Here is a 19553-nt window from a genome sequence, read left to right on the forward strand (position 1 = left end):
GACTAATGGTGGTGCAGTCTATGCAAAGAAAGCCTGAGTGATGCTTTTGTGCTTTAGAATTATCTCGGTTGCATACCCTTATAGAACAGGACCTAGAGAGTGAGGTTTATTTTATTTTTTTGCAGATGTTTTATTAACAAATATGCTGTGTAATAAATTAATAAATAAGACCTTTTATAACACGGCTCAGTGGGTGGTCGGTTTTATTTTTCATCTGTGGTTATTTTCTAATTTTACACATGAAGATCACGTTTATTTGAATCAAATTTTCAGATTTTATCAAGTATACGAAGATTTATTTTGACTGTAGTGTGCCATGACTTAAATGGTGCTTTTTATAATAGAAGTTTTGCACTCTGCAGCGTACTAATGATGCGTAAGTGGTACAGCTTATAATGTGCTTGGCTACGTGTAAAGGAATAGTTCATCTTGAGAAGCACTTATTTGCTTTCTTACACAGAGTCAGATGGGAAGATTGAGGCCACTCATTACAAAAAAGTAAAGTATGACTTACACCAAAAAGTTTAAAAAATCACCTTGAAGACTGTAAGAATAATACGATCCAGACTTTCTGGAGTTTGACCCATGCTAGAGGACGTCTCTGCCTCTGCTGTTTCCATTTTGATTCTTTGAAAATTTGTGAATTTTGAGTCTGAAAGCTTTACGGTCTCATTTTTCAGAAAATACAATATTTTATTGACATTGAACCCACAAAATCTTTATTTTAAATTCTCCTAAAGATGCCAGGATGAATTTTTCGAGAATGTTTGTATAAAATTACTCTCAAGAGATGATGAATATTTCCATTTGTTTGAATGGCGCAGCCATAATGAACACAGAGTGCTGAGTTTATAAAGATGAAAGATTTTCACAACAGATGATTAGAGTGACCTTGAAGCCACTTCAGTGAATGGAGGTGAAAACTATATTATAACTGAATGTTAAAGGGATATTACTATATTTGCAGCACACATACTGTCGGGTTTTATTTTGAGATAAGAGCCTGTTTACTCGTGTCTGGTTGTCTTACGCGAGCAACAAGACGTGTAATTATAGTTAAATTGTTCATTAAATCTCATTAATGAATGAAATTAATGAAACAACACAAGCTTTAAGTTCAATGACTTCCTAATCTAAAACTGCAGCTTTACGATTTCATATTTTATCAGTAATTGTTGCACCCATGCTGCCTCTCTGCAGTGAACAGCAGAAGTGTTCTGTCAGATACCAAGTATATTACACTATACATCTGTAATGCATACACACTTTTTTGTGCAGGTGAGGGCCTGTTTACTTGTCTCTGGTTTTAACACTGTACCAAGTAACTACAAGCAAAATAACCAAAGTTTATTTGTTCATTACACTCACACAACCTGCCATTAAATATTTGCATTGATCAGCAAAAGCAAATGCATCATCCATAAAAATGTCAGAAAAGCCAAGGATGTGTCGGTAGAAGGAAACTCTCTGTCTGTGATATCAATTCAAAGCAGCAGTTACAAAAACAAAAAAAAAAAGATAATCAAAAGCCTGCCAAGGACGCTAGAGTGGAGCTTTTACTATGACATTACATATCCGCCTGCACCAACACCTCATTTGACTCCAGCGCCATGTCGGACGTAGTCGGGGAAGAGGACAACAATAAGAGATCCAAAAACGAGCAGTTGCAATGATTAGAAGAGACGTGATGTGATTGTGACCTTTATTTTTGTGCCAAACATTTACGGAGAAACAACACATCTTCAAAATGAACTGCACACACTATGAGAAATCAACTTAGGCCTGATAAAACAGTCTTGGCTGTTGACAAATTAACTTAATATAAAAGCACAGAACTGGTTATGACTTGGTCTTTACCGGGTGCCATTTTTGTAGTTGACTCTCATCCACATTAAATGTAATCACAGGAGTCCCATTAACTTTGGTGCAAGGCGTGACCTGAGAGTCGAGGCTGTAGGTCCCCTGCTTTTAATACTTAATGTGCTCTCTCTAATTAGCAATTGCTTTTTAGATAATGGTATATAAACTGTTGCACGCCTGCAATTGGTCATGTGGATTTCAATGGATACTACGCAAATCAAATGGGACTATGTCTTTATTGGTGATTATAAGATGAGAAGTTATTCCATTATTGCTTACTTGCAAAACTTTCCTATGAATGTAAAAATAATAATAATAAAAAAAAAAGAAGGTCATACAGAAAATAAACATTACCTCTTCACACACAATACTACTAATAGAATAATCACCCCCATTTTCAAACAAAATATTTTTCATTACACCAGAACAAAATGAAGACCTATAGCACTAATATATCTTATCTATTTAACAGACAGCAGTGGAGTTTTGATCTACAGAGTTCCCAGTGTCAAGATACAGTACAGCAAGAGGGCGCTACAACAAACCAAATGCAAATTAAACTGTATGCAGAATCGTATGATAACAATACATATATATCACCTTTATATTGAATAGAATTAATATTAACAACATTCAACTCAGCTTTTGGAATACTAAAGTATGCATTCAAAGTAAGATGAAGGAAATTTCCAAGTCTGTGACCGTAAAGCATGAAGAAAAAAGCGTGACATCTCTCAGTGATGTGCCGTTTTCTTTTTTCGCTGTGGAATGTTTTTGTAGAAATAAACCATTGTTTGGGTAAATTTTCTGTGCCAGAAAACTCACAGAAGTCCTAATATGATGGGGTATGTTGGCACTTAAAAGCCATCACTATCAGGGAAGTTCTGCAAGCAAACTGTACTTTGATTAAACAGGATTTACATTACAAGGAGTCCAGTCCACAATACAAATTCAGCCAAAAAAATGGCACCTTTTTTTTTTTTCTTCTTTTTTTTTTTTTCTCAATTGCAGCCAGCAGAATAAGGTGCTTTGTTGGACACTTCTACTGTCCAGGATACAAAAGGCTTCAAAATCCTCAGCGATTCTGATTTGCATTGTCATCGATAAAAAAAAAAAACGCAATACTATACAGAATTTGAGATTTGTCTCAAGGCCATCTAATTGATTAATATTCTTTAAATCCTTTTTTTTTCCTCTTTTGTCAAAACATTTGCGGACATGATCACCTGGGACATCACCTCCAGTGACCAATCATAAGATGTGAAGCAAAGTCAGGAACACCCAACACACAGTTTACAGTATATTCATGCATGTACTCATTATTGACTAGCATCTCTCCTTTAACCAGTTCCCTCTACAAGAGCTGAAAATGTGAACCACCACTGAGCACCCGTCATCAGCTTTATTAGCATTTTTAAACCTCTGATATGATTAATTAAACTAACAGAATACTTGCATCAACAGTGGAAAGAAAACTATGGAGAGGAGAGGGCCTGTAACACCATATCATACTAAGTCAGATGTCAGCTACTCATATGCAAAGTGAGAAAACGCAAGTACGTAACCACCCTGTAGAAAAAGTTACATGAAACGGTGCCCTGTAGAAAAAATAATGAGCCAATCTAGTCTCTCGATGATCTCTTGTAACAGGAAGGTACAAAACTTGTTGACCGAGAACAAAATATCAAGAAGAGTTATGACATTAGTGTCCCATTCATGATTATACAAGAATGTCGTCTTCTTGAACTCATAACGGGAGGATGTGGCCGTATTTGCCTTTCAGTGTCTTTTGCTCCTTCCAGCATCATTTAAACCACCGACACTGATAGTAAGTTAAAGCTTCTAAAAAAGCTGCAATAAAAGTCTTCATCTTAGCATGATCGTATTTTAAGAAATATAGTAAGAACTTTATTTTTCTTTTTTATACAATTTTTAATCTGCAAGCTTCTGCAGAAGTCCTGACATTGTGATAAAATCTGAATCTCAAAATGGGTTTTTTCAAACTATGTCCATTTAGTATACTTTTTACATCGTCTTTTTTTTTTTTTGATATACAAATCAAAAGAAAAATATCAACAAAACTCATGACAATCATAACATTATTATCCAATATTATCTGTGACGTCTCGTTCTGTTACAGTTTTGCCATCAAGATTTAATGGAAATAATGCTACATTTGTACTGAAAAAGGGCGAAGAAAAGCATTTCAGCAGGCGCTGCACCCATTAAGAGTGGACATCGAGTGAATCAGTCATTTCTCTCTGTAATACAGCAAATATGCCTTCAGTGACTCAGGCAGCGGTAAAGCCATTATTTGGTCTCTCAACACATTCACTTGCTTGAGGATTTCAATGTCGCCAATGTCTCTTTCCTCCTCCTCCTCCACTTCCTTGTGTTCTTCCTCAGCGTGCTCTTCCTCCTCACTCTCCACCATTTGGGGGATCAGCTGGTTTCCTACAAAAACATAGGTGTTGATGCGTCGCCGCCGGCAGCGCCTGCGTTTGCGCTTCTGGGGAACTCTTTGCACCATGCCCTTGCCCTGACTGTCCTCGTTGGCCAGGGTTCTGAGAGTGCGGCGTATGTAGATCCGAGACAGATCCTGCAGGCTGCGGACAGTCACCGGGGCTGAGGACAAAGGGAGACGACACAGTACTTAAGGGCAATGCACCACTAAAGTAACGATAATCCATACAATTGCACCAGTCCCTCAAGTAGGTCAGCATAAACAAGTGAGAGAAAACTGCGTCTCAGTATCTCAAGGAAAGAAAATAAGCGGCTCTATGGAGCAGCTGCAAGGCAAGCTTCATATGTCAGAGGAAATACTGCTGTAGGAAACGTCCCGTCACATCACTTTCAATGTCTGACTTAAAAATATTGCCTGCTTTACACTTCAAGACAAGTTAGGCATAATAAAACAAAAAGACTCTGAGCTTTTGTTTTTTGTTTTGCTGAGCACAGAGGCTGGAGAACTTACGCAGCTGGACAGTGTCAGGCTTCTCTCCATCAGCTCTGCTCTGCTGGATCAAGGGGGCAAAGGACACCGCCAAGATGTTTTTGCTCTCCCATGAGCACTGGCCAGTCCTGGTTATCTGGGTCAACTGTACACAGAGACAAAAAACCTGAACTCAACACTGACCAGTGATATAAAATATGTAACACTCGGTTACATTAAGGAGCTAAGGCTAACTGCCTCAGCCAGCGCAGTTTGTTCAAAATACATTCATTTTTGTTATCAGGTCTGTGTTCCCCCCTCATTGTTCATTGTGTATTTTTGCCACCTGAATAGAGACGATTCTTATGGGGATGCGTCTCTGTTTGATTCTCTGCAATACCCACTTGCAATTATCTCTGTATAAATAGCGCATTAGCTAATTTATTAAATAAAATTCACACATCTAATGATCTTACTTCAAATTCCAAGTGTTCATCATGGTTGGCAGATGTACATAAACTGAAAAATGAACCATGCCCCCGGAGAAGAAATGTCCCCCCCCACCACACACCCCCTTATGCTGTTGTTTCAAACAGATGCCTGAGACATTAACTCCATTTCCACACTTGGTTTGTATGTGAAAATTACTGCTAATAGTCTAAAAGAATGATCTAACAGACTTTGAGCATCTGTGCATCAACGAGACAGTGAAGTTTCTGGGCTTTTCAAAGGCAGCAATCTCAAGGGTGTAAAAATGAGCGGACCAGACACTAGAAGTGGGAGATATGGTTACAAAACTTTCTCTGTGGACGTGTAAATTTATACCACGGTGCAGAGGAATTTAGTTTCTTCTGAATATCTGTGAGGACTTATTGTTGGTTAAAACAGAAATGTTTGCTTTTGACTTATCCAGCAAATTTACATACCTGAGAAATCAATGTACTTTATCACAGTGAAGCAAAATATTATGTATAATATACAAATTATTTATTTATTTGATCAGTTTGTCTTGTTGAGATCAAAGAGTTCAGCAGAAGAAATAAGAGGAACTGATGTTGAGACAAACCACAAAAGCCACACAAGCACATACACCAGCAACATTCAGACATCTCAAAAAATCTAATCAAAAGTTTAAATTTAGACTTTCTGGTTTTAATGTCCTTATTACATCAATCAGTTCTGTTCTGTTGGCACCACCGTATATAATAAAGGAATGACTATCATGGTGTAAACTGCTGCAATGAACAAACCTTTTCATAATCAATTACCCTGACAGTTATTCTCACAATTAATTGTTTGGTTCATAAAACCTAAAAAAAAAAAAAACACAGGTGAAATGCCCTTCACATCTTCCTAAAGCCCAAGGTGATGTCTTTCGAATGTCTTGTTTTATCAGACCACAATGTAGGACAAGAAGATTCTGACATTTGAGCGGCTGGAAGCATCAAATGTTTCTCCTTTTTGCTTGGAAAATGACTTCAACAGTTATTCAGTTATCAAAAGAGGAGCCAATTAATTTTGTTGATTGACGAATCTATTATTTGGCAAGTCTTGGCCGTTATACTGTGCAACACAGCGTCACATCGCTCCCACCCCCTACCAGACATATCATCAAGACGTCTGCGTTTTAAAAGTTACACGTGTCAGACGTGGCCCTCAGCACATGTCAGGTATCTGGTGGCTCCGACCATAAACAAGTAATTACCAGCCAACAGTATGACACTTATCAAAACACAATTAAACCACATGAGGCTGTGGACTCATTGTGCGTGGTAATACAGTGAGTGCATATCTTAGTGTGTGTGTGCGCGTGTGTGTGCGCGCTAATGGATTGGAGCTCTGAATCCAGATGTAGGCTCATACATTTCAATGTACATTCATGGCCATCTTAAATGTACTTCTTTCACCACAATAACGGTCTCTGTCATTGTGCAATTTGCATGTGACATTACATATTTTTCCTTTCAAAATAGCCGCAATATAGGTGTTCACATTTACAATCATTTTCATGTTTAAAACACGATTTTCAGGTGATAAATGCTACACGCACGTGTTTCTGAAGGCGTCTACTGGCATAAAGGCTTTAGAGTGTGTTCACAGTGACATTCGTATAACATGCAAAATGAGTGAAAATAGATGGAGATACAGATAATACAGATAGAGAGAAAAAAAGTTAAGATAAGTATCAGTGTATCTGTGTGGAAATGGTCAAGTTTTGTCACTTTCATTCTGCTTAAATCTATGACGAAAATGATGTTGAATTATTTTCTCTACCATTCATATGTGTGTAGGCTGTTTTCATTCTTACGAATGCCTTCTACCTTCTTTAAGAACACAACATAACACCTGACTGACTCCTTTTAAGTGTATTGTACTCTCTGTGCTCACTTGAGAATACGGTCAGGCCTTGGGTTTAATAACGAATTACATAAAACATCCATACATGTCTGATCTCCACTTCAAATGCCAAAAATTGCCTAAAATCCTAGTTTTGTGAATCTGTCAAGATCTTGACCTTCCCTACTGGAAAAAGTTCCCGCCAACCATTTTCTCCAGCGACTTCCCAAAATAATCTAAATGCCCTCTTACATGCCCCACAGTATGTCCACACTCACACATCCACCATTTTAAATAAAACATTTATTTATACAGCCCCTTGTGTGCTTCTTACCCTGCTGCTCAAAATTCAGGGGCAGTTGTGGCTCAATAATGCATGTGAAAGTTGCACAACCACTCTTGTAGGTCAAGGCTATTTCACCTTGTTTTCCCTCATGTGTTAGCATTCTGAATAGCGACCGTGCTGTGTTGATTCTGTGTCGTCCTGATGGCGTGTAGCACTCACCTGATCTTCTATAGGCATCACCAGAATGCCTCCAATTTTGAGCAGTACTTTCATGTAATTTTCATGGTCTTTCTGCACTCCCGCGCCGCAATAAATGCGATCGTACTGGTGACTGTCTGTTGAGATTTCTAGGCAATTCCCCACCACAAAGACGGGTTCACAGAACTCAAACCTGTGAAAAAAACATCATAAAGTGGACAAAATACATTAAAACGACAATGGAAAATTTTTTCTCTCCTGTCGGCTCATTATCACACCTGCAAGCTGTGACTGACCCTTAAAGGGATAGTGTGAAAGTTTTCGATATACACTTTATCACTTTCATATCTGTCTGTTAAATATAAGGCCGGTATTGATTTTCTCATCCGAGTCTCAGCCAGACAGGGAATTAGTGCATTTGCTGAAATGAAATATTTCTTTAAAGCATGTACTTACTTATCAAAGCTGTCACTATTCTTTATGAAATCATCCAGTTTCTCTCTGGCATATTCAACCACGTCCTTATGGAGCTCAACTCCATGGTTCACACCAAATGGCCCTTGGAAGAAACACAACATGAACAATATTTTCATAGCGATACCTACACAGTTTATTGATGGATAATTTTGACAGTCGAATATTAATTTTTATAGCAAAAATGCCAAATGTGCTTCTTTTCTTTGTTTTATGGGATTGTAAACTGAATATTTTTGGGTTTGGGCTGTTGACCTAAATAAAAAGAAGCAAATTGTAGATGGTCCCTTGGGCTTTAGGAAATTGTGATGGGCATCTCTCGCAGTTTTTGAAGTTTTATAGACCAAATACTTAGATAAACAATCAGCATACTAATTGAAAATGAAAATAATCACTGTGGTTCTATTATCCTTGCTGAGTGACTTGTATGCACCTGCTGTACTTTCATCATGAATTTGTTAACCTAGATTTTACAGAACATCTCTTCCCACACATGAGAGGAAAAAAACAAATCTGTTGAAAAGGGACACAGTGTGCTTACCTATGATAAGACCAACCATTGTGCTCAGGTAGCCGGTTCCGCTGCCCAGATTGAGGAAAGAAAGTCCTGGCTGCAGTTTGAGGGCCTCCATCACCTCCGAGTATATACACGGAGCAGACAGGTGTATGTTGCCATGCTTCCAGGCCAAGTCTTTGTAGGCACTGTCCCGGTAGCCGTCCAGATAGTAGTCCCCGCGGTCTATGGCCCGAAAAGCCTGTTCGACTTTCTCCGTGCGAATATACTGAGCCTCCTTCAGATTATCAATGAGGTCGTCATTGTCCTCCCCAGCGCTCACGGCTCCCCCCATGGCGAAAAGAGAAGAGAAACAAAGGCCAAACTCGTACTCAGGGTGAGTGATTCCTCCTCAGAGTGGCATGGAGATGGACGGCTGGCTGAAGGATGCTGCCGCTCTGACTCCTCAAACGTCAGTTCAGACAACGGTCATGTCGAGACAGCAAGTGACCTGAGAATTATATGAAACAAATTATGTGCCTGCTGGGGAAAACGGCATCAGGTTAAACCTACAAGTACAGTGCAGATCAAAGACACTGGTGAAAGTTACGATTTATCAATCTTCTCCCACAACTGGGATTCCTTTGTGATGAAAAATCTCCAACTGTGAGAGAAACAGACTGAAGAATGAAAGACAGTATTGTGCTAAAGCAGAGTTTTTCTACAATAATTCCCTTCAGGATGAAAACTTTGTTTTAACTCAAAATTCAGACTCAACGAAATACTGTAGAAGTATTTATTTTAAGATTTGATGCAAACAATATATACCCCGAAAACGTCATGTCTGAAAACCATCCAATAACACAACATTGAGGTATTTTAATTTGATAGTTTGTGGCCACATTTCTGCATGTAACATTACCTCCACTGTGCAGAGATTATGAACCCTCAAACACACCTTTCCCCAAACAGCAGTTTTTAACATTTATTCAATGTACATAGGACACCTCAGAGCAGGAAGAGCACGGGTGTACTTAATAACCTGAATGACGGCTCAGTTTAATTGAAGTTCAATTGAGGCCCTGTTATAATACATGCTGGCTCACGAACATGGCTTCCTCTGAAGCTTAACGTAGCAGAGCCATCACTGATGTACTTTGTCACACCTGGGTTTTCCCTGCATTAAAAAAGACCTGCTCTCTGCATGAAAACATGCCTGTTGAGAAAAAGCTCTATTGGTCATGTTTAACAGGTATGAAGTATGAACCATTTTCAGAATGTGTAACAATACATTTAATATATACAATATATCATAACATAAATGTCCTCCATGTACAGTCTATTGTGCTGTAAATGTAATGCTTTTTTTAGACCTGAAGCGATTAATTGAATAAACAGAGAGAAAATCATTCTGCAACTTACAGTAAAATGCCAAGAATCCCCGAAAAACATCTGTTTTTTTTTTTTGACTTGTGTGAAATTAAATTGGTCTGACAAAACAAGCAATCTGGAGATCCAGAGAGTCATTTTAAAGACAAACAATTAATTGAGAAAAGAACTGGCAGATAAATCAATAATGATAATCATTAGTTGCAATTACACATGGAATGATATGAAAATTTAATGTCACGATCATCTTGGCCAAAATAATTGTAATTCACGATATTATCCCGACAGCCGAAATGTGCCTCCTACAATGGCACTAAAACATACTGCAATCACTCCATCTAACTTCTACTTTTATTTAACCTTTTTACTGAACAATTTTTTTTTTGAATAAGGTAATCATAAATAAATAAAGAAAGAATAATTAAACAAAAAATAGCAACATTATGTGAGTGTTATCTATTATTTCTTGCGGGGTGTGAGGTAGATAAGGCTGACACTATGAGCCCAAGTGTCGTAGCACTTAGTCTGTGTGGCTCGCTGTGTCCAGAGGGCAGGTGCCGGGTTATGTCACAGACAGCTGACATTAAGAGTGGCGCGTCATTTTACACTACAATATCAATAGCCCATTTACGGTCATATGACTAAGTTTTTGGAAAATCTACAGAGAAACTGTTGTTGCATAAAGAAGAAGGACAAGAATGTTTTTACACAGAGAGTTGGAGGTGACACAAAGTTGACCTCAGATATCTTATAATCTAGAGAAACCCTAAGGGCAGTGGTCCCAAGACTATCTGAGAGGGCTCTGAAAGAAAAGAAATTACATAACATTATTCATCTCTTTCGGACTTTTCTTTACTTTTTTGCTTTTGTTCTTATATTTCTACTGGTTTCTTAACACATGCGCTTTAGGCCTCTAAAAATCTGCAAATTATTATCTTAATTAAGTCAGTAAAAGGGCCATAGTAGTGAAATAGTGAAAATAATTATGTACATCACAGTATCTCGGAGCACAAGGTGATACCATCATATGTCTTTTTTTTGCCCAACAGTCACTACAAGATTTTTACATTTGAAAACCTGGAAGCAGCAAAGGTTACTTTGTTTAAAAAAAAAAAAAAAGATTGAAATGATTGATAATTAATTGTTAAAATCACACATAATGTCCCCCCCAAGGCCCTAACCTGTGATGTGGGGTCACAAGCTGACGTTTCTCTTTATTTTGAGTTCACACAAGCTAAAAAAGGATGGGAACCACTACTATAAGGCCGTGTTTGTGGAAGGTCAATAAAAATGTGTTGATCTCTGGTGATCTGAAAGTTATTTATATTTCAAGTACTGAGCTACTGGTTTTACTACACAATACTTTATCACTAAATACCACATTGTAGCAATAAAGAGGCCTTTGGTCTTTAAACACTTTATAGGTGCTTTGATAACTAAAACACCCCACACTGGCACAGAGTGAATGGGTACAGGTGGAGATGCAGCCGAGGGAGACAAATCTTGAATTCCCTCCCTGCCTCCTCAGCATCTCCACATCTGACTCAGCTAATAAAGATTAAATTCAGAGGTGACTTTGTAGTGGGAGGCCTGGTATGGTAATTTCCCATTGGCTCTTTCTCGCAGGCAAAAGGAATCATTGATTCACTCACCATCACAGATTGCGCAGCAGTGTATAATTCATCCTATTTTTCCCCTCTACCCTCTCTGTAATGCATAGTCCTTTGAGTCGCCTGCAGTTGAAAGAAAATCCAGGAAATGGGTCAGGCAAGTTTTCTACAAGCAAATTGCTTTTGGGTCCTGCTGTACAATCATACCGATGACAAGCCTTGAAAACAGGGGTCATTAGTCGACCACTCACTTTAAGACAAATCAAAAAGGACCAGCTGGGTAATAGCATTTGTTGCCATGGTATACAGAAAAAATAGCTTCTTTGTAAACAGGAATGCACTGCTGCACACACACAGGGTGTCCTGGGTTGACCCCTGATGTTTGTGGAAAGTGCATCAACACCAGCTCAGGTCAAAACTGGCTGCTGTGACCTGGTTAGGAACAACTCACCCGACTACGCAGGATGGTGAAACCTGCAACAGATCCTCTGGCTGTAACTTAATACCAGAGGCCTGTCTAGGCAGCACACTGACAGTGTGAAGCAAACTGATAATCATCATGGTTACCAGCATTTAAAGTGCAAATTCAGACATTTTATCAGCCAGTTTGCGGCTCCGTCAGCAAAGAAAAATATGTCCATACCTCTGTGGCTAAATACCAGAGCGATACAATAATTTGTAGTAGAGAATAATTACGTGTGCATCAATAAATCTTATGATAAATCAACAGTCACAAGTCTCACGTTAACAGAATTAATTTATGATGTTGTGATGACAATGTCAAGCTACAGTAGCCAGGAAAAATACATCTCTGATTAATAACTTATACCATATTTTTTCAAAAACACTTGCAAACATATATTCTGCCTGTGAATTGACTTTTGTTATCTTGTCCCTCTTTGAAGGATAAGATAAGAGGTAAATTACTTGAGAAGGTGTAATTAATTCGATCTGGCTGTAAGGGTGATAAATTCAGCGGCATTTTGTCTGTTATACAAAATGTATTATCAATACTTGTTTATATGCTCTACAAATGGTAATTTAATAACAGTGCTCATGTGTTTTCCTACAAAGTCAACTGATTAATATGTTACTGCAGTCACATACTGCAGAGTGTCTGTGCAAAAAAGCAGCTGAAAGGAACTGTGCTGTGCTTCTCTCCATGCTGACTGAGCTGAAAAATAGAAAACACCTGCACAATTTATTGAAATTCAATACAACATTCCTGTAACAAATATTATCTTTGTGAAACTTGCACTAATTTGTAGCTGTGCCAGTGGCATAGCTCTAGGGATGTTGGTTGGTCAGACAGTGTGGTCGGTCCTAATGAATTTTATGATTGCATGAATGAATCTAGTGCCACCAGCAGGACAAATTTTCCACTTGTCCAACACTTTATGTCACAACAAGATACCTCAAAAACAAATGACCCAATTCCCATTAAATCTACTGTGGATATCCTCGGCATGCTGGAGATAAATCACAATAATTTTGGTCATCAAATCACATTTTTTCCCCTCACACCACTGTCACACTGAAACGTCTCATTTTACATAATACACCTCAAAAAAGTGGAAAACGATGATATTTGCTGAATAACCTTATGGTCTGTGCAGGACACGTGCTGATGACCCACACAGATGGTCTAACTGTCGACCCCTGGGGCAAACATTTACACATCATCTCTCATTACATACTCTAAAAGGGCAGACAGACACTGATGCCCCAACAAGAAGAAGCCATTTCATTTGTTCTGGCGCCCTGTGACCTTCAGACATTTTTCCACTTCTACTGAAAGAGTTTAGGGGAGTTTATGGTTTATATGATCAAGTCTGCATGTTGCTATGTGTTGAAAAGGCCAAATTAATGTACTTTCTAATACACATGTATAATTAAAATGTCTATCCTCCCCTGTGAGAGAGGAATTATTTTTTTTACACTATATAATATCAATTTCTACGACAAAATATTTTTCCAATACAGTGGTACATCATCCTCCCCAGTAAAACGGTCTTGGGAAATGTTAGTGGTTGGATCATAACAAGACTAATTATTTCATTTCAGTCTAATGACCCATCGTTTAGCACCATCCTCAGTCTTTTGATTTACACAACAACATTGCTTTTCCTCTGACTCCATCCCCCGGCTAGTGGCAGAGATCTTATGGTGCATTCAGCCTGAGTGAAAAGTGTATTTACATTTCTTTTTATTAATGCAGGTTTGAACACTGGACTCTGTGATAATGAGCCACAAAACAGCCGAGGGATGTGACAGCAGAGGCACTGGCTAGCAACAGGTGGGAGTGTTTGTGTGAAATAAGTCAGATTTTTTTGCAAATTTACCAGAGATTCAGTTGTTTCTTATTGTCCACCGGATCTTCTCACTGTTGCTCCTGTTGTCTCTGTAAATCAAAAAAAGAGGACATACAATTTTGGGATAAGTGTGAGTTTCTGACTCAAATTAAAGCATTTCCAAATTAAACAAACATGGTTTTCCTTCACCGTTTGGCACCCAATGAACCTGCAGCTGTTTGCATCTTGCTATTGGCTCCAAAGTTCACTTTACTTTACAAACATTTGATCCATCTTTTATTTTTTTCTCACTGCTGCCAGCAAGGTGATAAACTTTAAGGGTTGTTAGACCTGACGCTCACAGTGAAATAATCCATTAGTAGATCCACAGAAACAACAGGCAACAATTAAGTATATTTTAGCAAAAATACTCTACAAAATGAACACTGGCTTATGTGACAATTGTTAGTTGCAACCCTTGTCATTAGGATTTGCCATCATGTAGATGGTTCAGAAATAGTGGTTTTAGCTTCTCAGCTGTGCCGCTTTTCTTTGTCTTATGCGACATTTAACTGCATATCTTTAGGTTTTGGACTGCTGACAGTCCTTAAGATGTAGGAAATTGCTTTTTAACTCTATAGCAGTTTGTGCATTACTCTCTAAGGTGTTTCCTTCAGAGAATACTAGCACATTTACTCAAACATTGTAGTTAGGTACTGCTATTTTACTTGAGTATTTCCATTTTCTGCTACTTTTTTGCTTTACTTCAACTTCACTACATTTCAGAGAAATACTGTACTTGTTCCTCTGCTGCATTAATACATGGAGTTGCTTTTAAGATTAAGATTAATAACGCAAAACATAATCAACAAATAAATGATGTAGTACTATAAATTAGCTGGATTTCATTGATCACAGGGAAATCCTAGCCAGCAGTATTAAGAAATTCAAATAGGCCCAGCCTTTACCAGCTGCAGCATTGAAAAGTTATTTGCACATGGATGCATCAATAATTGATAATCTAATGACATAATATGCATGACTGAAACTGACCATTCTGCATAACGAGTACTTTTACTTTACTTATATTGGTAGTTTTCCAGCACTAAATATCTGCGCACTTCTTCCACCGCGGAAACTAAACTACGGTTGTACTGTTGCTTCACATCACACAGGTGTTTCTATTTTATCTGGTCACTCCGTGCACATGCAGCGGTGCTCACATATGTTCCCAAATTCCATCAATTGACACCTGATGAAGCCAATGGGCCCTCTACCTGGTCACGTGCTGCAGTTGCCACACAGACGGCAGCCCGTCAGCCAATCAGCTGCAGGGACACTTTCTTCGCACTGCGTGTGACGACGGAGCAAAACAACAACAGCGTTTTCACGAAATGTTGTCAAGCGTTATTAATCACGCCTGGCTCTTAATCCTGCCCGTCTACATCTGTCAGAAATACATAGTGGAGCCAAGCACCCATGACACAAAAGTCTGACACATACTAACTCTGGGAGCGAGTGTGAGTTCATCCAGCTTTTGTTCCCACTTGTCGACCAAAAACGCAGTTGCTGGCCAGCTCTCTGCAGTGCGATTAACCTCAATCTTTAGCAGCGACTTGCTAAACCGGTTTGTTAAGAAAGCCGCTGAAATATCAGCCCTGCGGGGTTGAGTGTTACTGCTGCAGGCAAACGTTAAAAACAACAACAACAACAACTAAACACGGATTTCTTCGGCCTAACGAACAAAACATTTGCGACAGAAAAGTCCACACATCGTGTACAAGGACATAAAAGACGTGTTGAATTGTACAAATGTCGCTCACGCAGACGGTTAAAATCGCGGGTTTTAACATCCACAGCTAATATGTGTTAGTAAAGTTAGCATGTAGGTGGTCGCCATCTGCGTTAGTGGACCAGGCTAACGTTAGCTTCAGCGGGCCTGAGTGCGCCATCGTCAAAACAGAGACAAAGCAGGTTAGGTAAGCTCGTCTCTTTATCCTTCCCCTCACACACACATACACACACACACACACGCACGCACACACACAGCAAACACACTTCACAGCTAGCTAGCATAGCGTGTCACCCCTAACAAAGCCTGTAAAATCATCACCAAGCAGACTGCCGACGATGCAAACAAGCTAACTCACACACAAACGGCTGCTAGCTTTAAAGAAATGTAGAAATACTCACAATGCCGTGTCGCATTAACTCACTCCTCGTCACTGGATGTGCACTGCGACGGTCAGTGACAGCCACTTTAACGCGCTGGCAGCCTCCTCCAGAGGCCAGCTGCTAGTTAACTGGTCGAGCTGGCCGACTAACTAGCTGGTTGCGTGGGTGAGAAAAAGGTAAAGTAGTGACGACGAGTCGTGGTGTCGAAGTGGAAGAAGAAAGAAACAGCTGAGGAGAGGATGTAAACACACGTCACGTGGTTTAAACAGCGCTGTCGATAGAGGGAAGCAGAGTGGCCCACATCTATCTATCTATCTATCTATCTATCTATCTATCTATCTATCTATCTATCTATCTATCTATCCGTCTGTCTATCTAGGAATACAGTTGTCTAAAAATAGTCCATAACTAGTACAAGTCCTGAACTCTGCTTGAGTCAAAGTTAAAGAGAATGTACTTAAAGTATTCAAATTAAAGTATGCAAAATGGCACTTGTAAAAGTGCTGTGTTATTATAGCATACAGCAAATATGTGTGAGGATATTTAAATGTTGTAGTTCAGCCATTTGGAGCCAGTTTTAGACACTTTTTGTACTACTGAGGACGGTAGTTGCACAGTGGTAAGCACATTTTTTTTTTTGTTTGTTTTTTAAATGAGAAAGGTCACTAAAAGTGTCAATAAAGTGTAGAATAAAGTTAAAGTTGCATTAAATACACTATCTATCTATCTATCTATCTATCTATCTATCTAGCTATCTATCTAGCTTTGGAGCATGTTTTAGAGTCATTACTTTAACTTGTTTCAATCTATCAATGGATCAGTCTGCAGTGGTGTAAAGTTAGTAACTACATTTAATCAAGTATTGTACTTAAGAACAATTTTGATGTACTCTCTACTACTTTGTACTTGTACTCCATTACATTTCAGAGAAAACTAGTCACTAGTAACTGTTCAGATTCAGGTAATTAACACAAAATATTGTCAACAACTAAGAAACGATACAAACAAGAGGCCAATCCAATTATACTCCACTTATAGGTCAAACTTTCAGTGGTCTGACCTGGACCTGACCTTTGGAAAATGCTATAGATGACTTATTTTTAGGGAGAAGATTTTGTTTACATAAAGTCTCGTGTCCAAGATGTGCAGCTATTTCAAAAAAACTTTCAAAGGAAGCTGCGTTTATCCTGTTTTTAGTGTCTTTGCTCAGGCCGTGGAGGTGTTTCATAGATGCGGTCAAAGCTGCTGGAGACTGAATATGTACCTGTAGTTACCTCTACACTCATAGTGAGGATAGTAAACACATTTTTTATAGAGAGGATTCATTAATCTGGTTTCTCCACAAAGCACAAAGCATCCTGGATTATTTGTTGCCAATGTGGCTGTGAGAGCTCAAAGAATCGATCAGAATTCATAGTAAAAAGTTTTGATTTCATTTTTGTTTGTCGTAAATGTATTTGTTGCAAAATTTGTGGTTGCTGTTTGCAGTGTGAGCTGTTGCTCTCCTGCAGGTTGTCATCTAAGATGACGAGTTTGTTTACTTCCTCAGTGGGTTGTTTCATTGCGTAACAGTGAGATCCTGTATTGCTCCTTACTTGCATGGCCAATACAGGAGGTTGCAGACTGTTTAATGTTGGTTCAGTCCAGTTTTTAGTAATAAAATACTGCACCTACTCACCCAGCATCGTTAGCTATGTCACTCACGGCCGTAACAGGCCTGACTAATGAATCAAGCAGCATCTCAGCATCTCCACTCCAAGTGTGGCCTGTTTTAGGCTTCATAATTAGTGTGTCATACATGAAACCTACAAAAAAACACCATCACATTTTTGATTTTAATTTATTTTCATATTTTACTCATGCATCCCTCATTGCCAGTGAAAAATACTAATCTCTTTTATTTTTATTAAATGTAATGTCATTTAGTCTGTCTGAAAACAGTACAAACATAAAGATAGTGACTATAATATCACAGTCAGCTTAAAAACACATTGTGTGTAACTTGAATAATTAAACACTCCTCCTCAGATCAGTATACCAAAGTACTGACTGAGAACACAACCTCAGTGGCCTCACTACAGCTAAAATCTTCATGAAACCTTTTAGAAATTACTCTAATGAATCACACAAAAGCCGGATCCTGGATTTGGCCGCACTTGCTTCTTTTATGGAGCCAAACATTTTGTTGCCACCTGTTTTATTAGGTTAATATCAACAGACATAGTGTACTACAGCATGTTTAGCTGTCTGCACCCCTACACCACAGCATGTACATTACAGGAAGTCAGGGCCCCATGAGGCATGATGGAAATTGTGTTTGTGGTAGCGCTGAGGCAACATCCTCATATTGTCAGTGCTGTGTTGTTCCTACAGAGCAAATGAAACTTTGGTTTGTCATCTTGATAATTACACAGCCTGTGTTTGAGTGGCAACTTGTGAATGATCATTTTTATATCTCACTCAGATGAAGATGTCAAAGATACAGAGCTTTAAATATGTATTGGAAGACATTTTTTGAGTAATTTTGACCATTACAATGACGATGATGATAGAATCAGGATGAAAAATGTTATCTTAATTAGAGAAAAAAGTTTTGGAGGAAGAAAAAAAGGCACAGGATGAGGGTTCCAGCCATATTTTAGTTCAGAGGTCACCCCCTTTACAATAAAAAAACAAACAGCATATATTAATAAAAGTAAGATTAAAAAAATATAAAAAGCACACCAAATGACAACAGTTAAAAAAAGGCTATAAAACATACAAAAAAAAGACCTGTCACCTTAAGTGACAAGTGGAGTTTTGACGATGAATGTAATGACGTGTAATACTCACTTGTGTCCTGAGACATGGGATGAGTTTTTGACATTACATATGGATATTGTATGCTGTTATAATGTTTAACGAGGTTCACTTTTATGTTTATTGCCACTTTTACTGGTCCTGTTTTTGGGTGTAACAAAGTTGGTCATCACTTTATTTTATTAATTGACTTATTGAGATAAATACTGAAGGATACTAATATCCTATTTGAATATTATGTTGTCTGTTGTGACCAATCTGACTTGTGTCTCTTTTGTTACTTGTCACTATTCATTGGCAGCCAAACTAGTTTCCCCTCTGGAGAAAAATAATATTGAAAATGGAATGATTAATCAATTAATTGACTAGTTGATTGACAGAAAGTCAATCAGCAAATATAACATGATAACTGATTGAACATTTGTTATTTTTCCTACTAAACTGACCACTTATTAGTTCTGTGTTGTGAGGATTTGCTGCTTTTCATTGTCTGATGTGATAGAAAACTAAATAACTGTATATAAATGCAAATATCTAAACAATTGATCGAGAAAATAGTTGCCAAAGTAATTGATAATGAACACAATGCTTAGCCTTAAACAGAGTACATTGAAGATGTGAACTACATTTTGATTTATCTCAATTATTTTTTAGTAATTTCTTGCTGTTGTGATTGAACAGAGGTAAAATGAAAGAGAGAGATGACATG

The 19553-nt window shown here is 38.3% G+C and overlaps 1 protein-coding gene across 2 annotated transcripts; it reads right to left on the reverse strand.

Moving 5' to 3' along the window:
- Positions 1–1688: 1688 nt before the first annotated feature.
- Positions 1689–16277, reverse strand: pcmtd1 (protein-L-isoaspartate (D-aspartate) O-methyltransferase domain containing 1). Of its 2 annotated transcripts, XM_070844401.1 has the most exons (7): positions 16064–16277; positions 13922–13980; positions 8629–9091; positions 8070–8172; positions 7635–7806; positions 4835–4958; positions 1689–4485 (listed from the first exon to the last, which is right to left on the reverse strand). In XM_070844401.1, the coding sequence occupies exons 3-7, from the start codon at positions 8933–8935 to the stop codon at positions 4112–4114; spliced, it is 1080 nt and encodes a 359-aa protein (XP_070700502.1). In that variant the 5' UTR covers positions 8936–9091; positions 13922–13980; positions 16064–16277; the 3' UTR covers positions 1689–4111. The 2 variants fall into 2 exon arrangements, with proteins under 2 accessions (XP_070700502.1, XP_070700503.1); XM_070844402.1 differs by lacking the exons at positions 13922–13980; positions 16064–16277 and having other exon boundaries at positions 8629–9580.
- Between the last annotated feature and the right edge of the window lie 3276 nt (positions 16278–19553).

The sequence above is a fragment of the Pempheris klunzingeri genome, chromosome 15, assembly GCF_042242105.1.
Source record: "Pempheris klunzingeri isolate RE-2024b chromosome 15, fPemKlu1.hap1, whole genome shotgun sequence".
Classification (NCBI taxonomy): domain Eukaryota; kingdom Metazoa; phylum Chordata; class Actinopteri; order Acropomatiformes; family Pempheridae; genus Pempheris; species Pempheris klunzingeri.

Bases quoted from the DNA above. Each gene is read 5' to 3' on its own strand.
- pcmtd1 (XM_070844401.1), bottom strand. From the start codon at position 8,935: ATGGGGGGAGCCGTGAGCGCTGGGGAGGACAATGACGACCTCATTGAT. The intron at 8,173-8,628 runs GTAAGCACACTG...GTTTCTTCCAAG, and splicing joins AATGGTTGGTCTTATCATAG to GGCCATTTGGTGTGAACCAT. The intron at 4,486-4,834 runs GTAAGTTCTCCA...CTTTGTCCTCAG, and splicing joins GCCTGACACTGTCCAGCTGC to CCCCGGTGACTGTCCGCAGC.